Source organism: Fulmarus glacialis, unplaced genomic scaffold (assembly GCF_000690835.1).
Source record: "Fulmarus glacialis isolate BGI_N327 unplaced genomic scaffold, ASM69083v1 Scaffold44234, whole genome shotgun sequence".
Lineage (NCBI taxonomy): Eukaryota > Metazoa > Chordata > Aves > Procellariiformes > Procellariidae > Fulmarus > Fulmarus glacialis.
Window position 1 is genome coordinate 33 of NW_009210702.1, and position 2,276 is coordinate 2,308.

Here is a 2,276-nt window from a genome sequence, read left to right on the forward strand (position 1 = left end):
AGGCGGATGGTGGGGAAGCGGGACAGGCATGCGGGGAGGGTGCTGACGGGAAAGGCAGACGGTGCCTGTGGCGAGAGGAGGGAAAGCAGGAGGTGCTGGCACAGGTAATAGGGGTTGGATGTTTTCACCTTTTAAAACCACAATCTTTTTTTAATCACAGTGGCTACTGATTTAGGAAAAACAGAAAGAGGTGCTAGAGAAAGCAAGGGCACAGTTTGGCAGAGCTGCTGTGGAGAACACCCTGAGAGCCTGTGGGGAACCTCGGACCACTGTGGGCGTCTCCCACAGTGCTTTACAAAAATTACCACTTTGAAGTTGAGACATGTTTGGTCCTATAACTCTCTTTATCAATTCTGCACAACGGATCTGCTAGTCTAGAACTTAACTGAATACATTCTACATTGCTTTTAATTTCAGTTTTCCTAAAGCTGGATGGGAGTATTGGTGAAGATTCTAGATGGCTCCCAGGTGGCCTCCTGTCGTCTACTGCTCTGAAGGCAAACAGGTAATCACAGCAGCACGTTATTAGGAAGCTGACGTGTGTCTTTGCTATAAGTGGAATCATGTACAGAGTCAGGGGTTGAGTTGTTTTGCATATTTGAGCTGACCAACAGAATATCCAACTCAGGATAGTACCAAAAGTTTATCTTGACAGCTGGCAAAAGTTTCATTTCATAGAGCCAGACTTAATTTCATTTTCCACTGCTGCTTTGTGTGATACAAGTGAAGTAACATACCCTGAACGTACCATGATAAAAGAAGTGTTAGGAAGTCAGTTTCTCACCAGAACTTATAAATTAAAAATACAGATCTCACCATTTTATTAAGACGGTCACTGACAGTTTGTAAAAAAAAACATTCTAACATACATAAAAGCTTCAGGCCAGAAATAGCAAGGAATTGAAACAGTATTCCTCCCCGCCCCCCCACCCCGATACTGTAATACAAACTTCAGTTTGTTTGATTTAAATTGGCTTAATCTTGAAGTGTAGTCCAATAAGACTGAACACTAGACACTTAAGGTCCTGGACCAGGTAGTAGAACACTCTCAAGCCTTCTGGATCCCTGCAGTGCACAACAGAAGGAAGGGAAAAAAAAAAGTTAGATTGATGTTCTAAGAGAGCGGTTTATAGAACTAACCTATTAAAAAACCAACAAAGCCTATAGGGAGACTTTTCAGAGGTCATCTTAGACATTAAGATTTGTTTCATCCTGTATGGATTGATAAAACATTCTACAGTTCAAGTTTGCAAGTTGTAAGTCTTGACAAAATGTGCATTTTTATCATGAAAGCAAGCAGTGACATCACTTTGGATTTACAAAACACGATACCCAGTTTTTCAGCTTAGGTGAAACATAGAAGTCTTGGTTCTCCCAGAGACATTGGTGTGGACAGGCCAAGGACAGTTCAGTCAGACTCTGAATACGCCTAACAGGGGTTCCTACAGTAAGGTTAGCTGCTCGATGAGTTTGAAAATACAGCATGTAATGACACAGTCTGAAAGCATTTGGTACGTTATGTGGGAACACAGAGCACTTGTGCCCCCAGATTTGTACTTTGAAACAATATAAAATACAAGTACCCAATAACCAGCAAGTTCTAATATAGATTGTTACATAAAAACAACAGCAACACAAAAAAGCAGAGTACGTACTTGGATTGATTTACATCAATGAGTGAACCGATTTTTGACGTAGTAAAGGAGATGTGCTCATCACCAATTACTATTTCAAGCTCCTGAAAAATAGAAGATTATAAGAAGTCAAACTACCGCTTTATAATATTAGAAATACTTAAGTACTGAGATGATGGCTTTTCTATTTTTATTACAAAGGTATTGAATGCAGCAGCTCTGTGAATCATATTAACTCTCGCAACTAAACTGCCATTTAAGCACTGCACAGGTTTTAAAACAGTATTTGTTTCCCTCTTGGTTAGAAACAATACTGATGTGAAAAGAAAGTTCAGTTATGCTTCTAATGAGCTAACACATAAAAATCAAAACAGCAAGCAGAAAAGGCGCTGTACACCAACCTGTCGACCGACTCTGTCAGGAGGAGGCCATAGAGCATCATCTTCTTTGGTGATTTCACTGTCATCGATTATCCTTTTCAGCTCCTCCATCACGCTCTTATGCACGTAAGCCTGCAAACACCACTCCGGCGTGAAGAACCCACCCAAGCGCTACCTGGCCGCCGCCGCGGCTGCTCTACGCGAGCAGACCCCCACGCGAGCGCGCGGCTGTGCCGATTCCCCACGCAGCGCCCGCTCCAGG

General features: G+C 42.3%; 1 protein-coding gene across 1 annotated transcript; it reads right to left on the reverse strand.

Moving 5' to 3' along the window:
• Positions 1 to 794: 794 nt before the first annotated feature.
• Positions 795 to 2,146, reverse strand: LOC104071549 (protein mago nashi homolog; the record flags this gene model as incomplete). The annotated part of the gene is made up of 3 exons (XM_009577256.1): positions 795 to 1,065; positions 1,656 to 1,738; positions 2,036 to 2,146. Coding segments are annotated over 3 exons (294 nt in total), but the record flags the coding sequence as incomplete, so codon positions are not given.
• Positions 2,147 to 2,276: the final 130 nt, after the last annotated feature.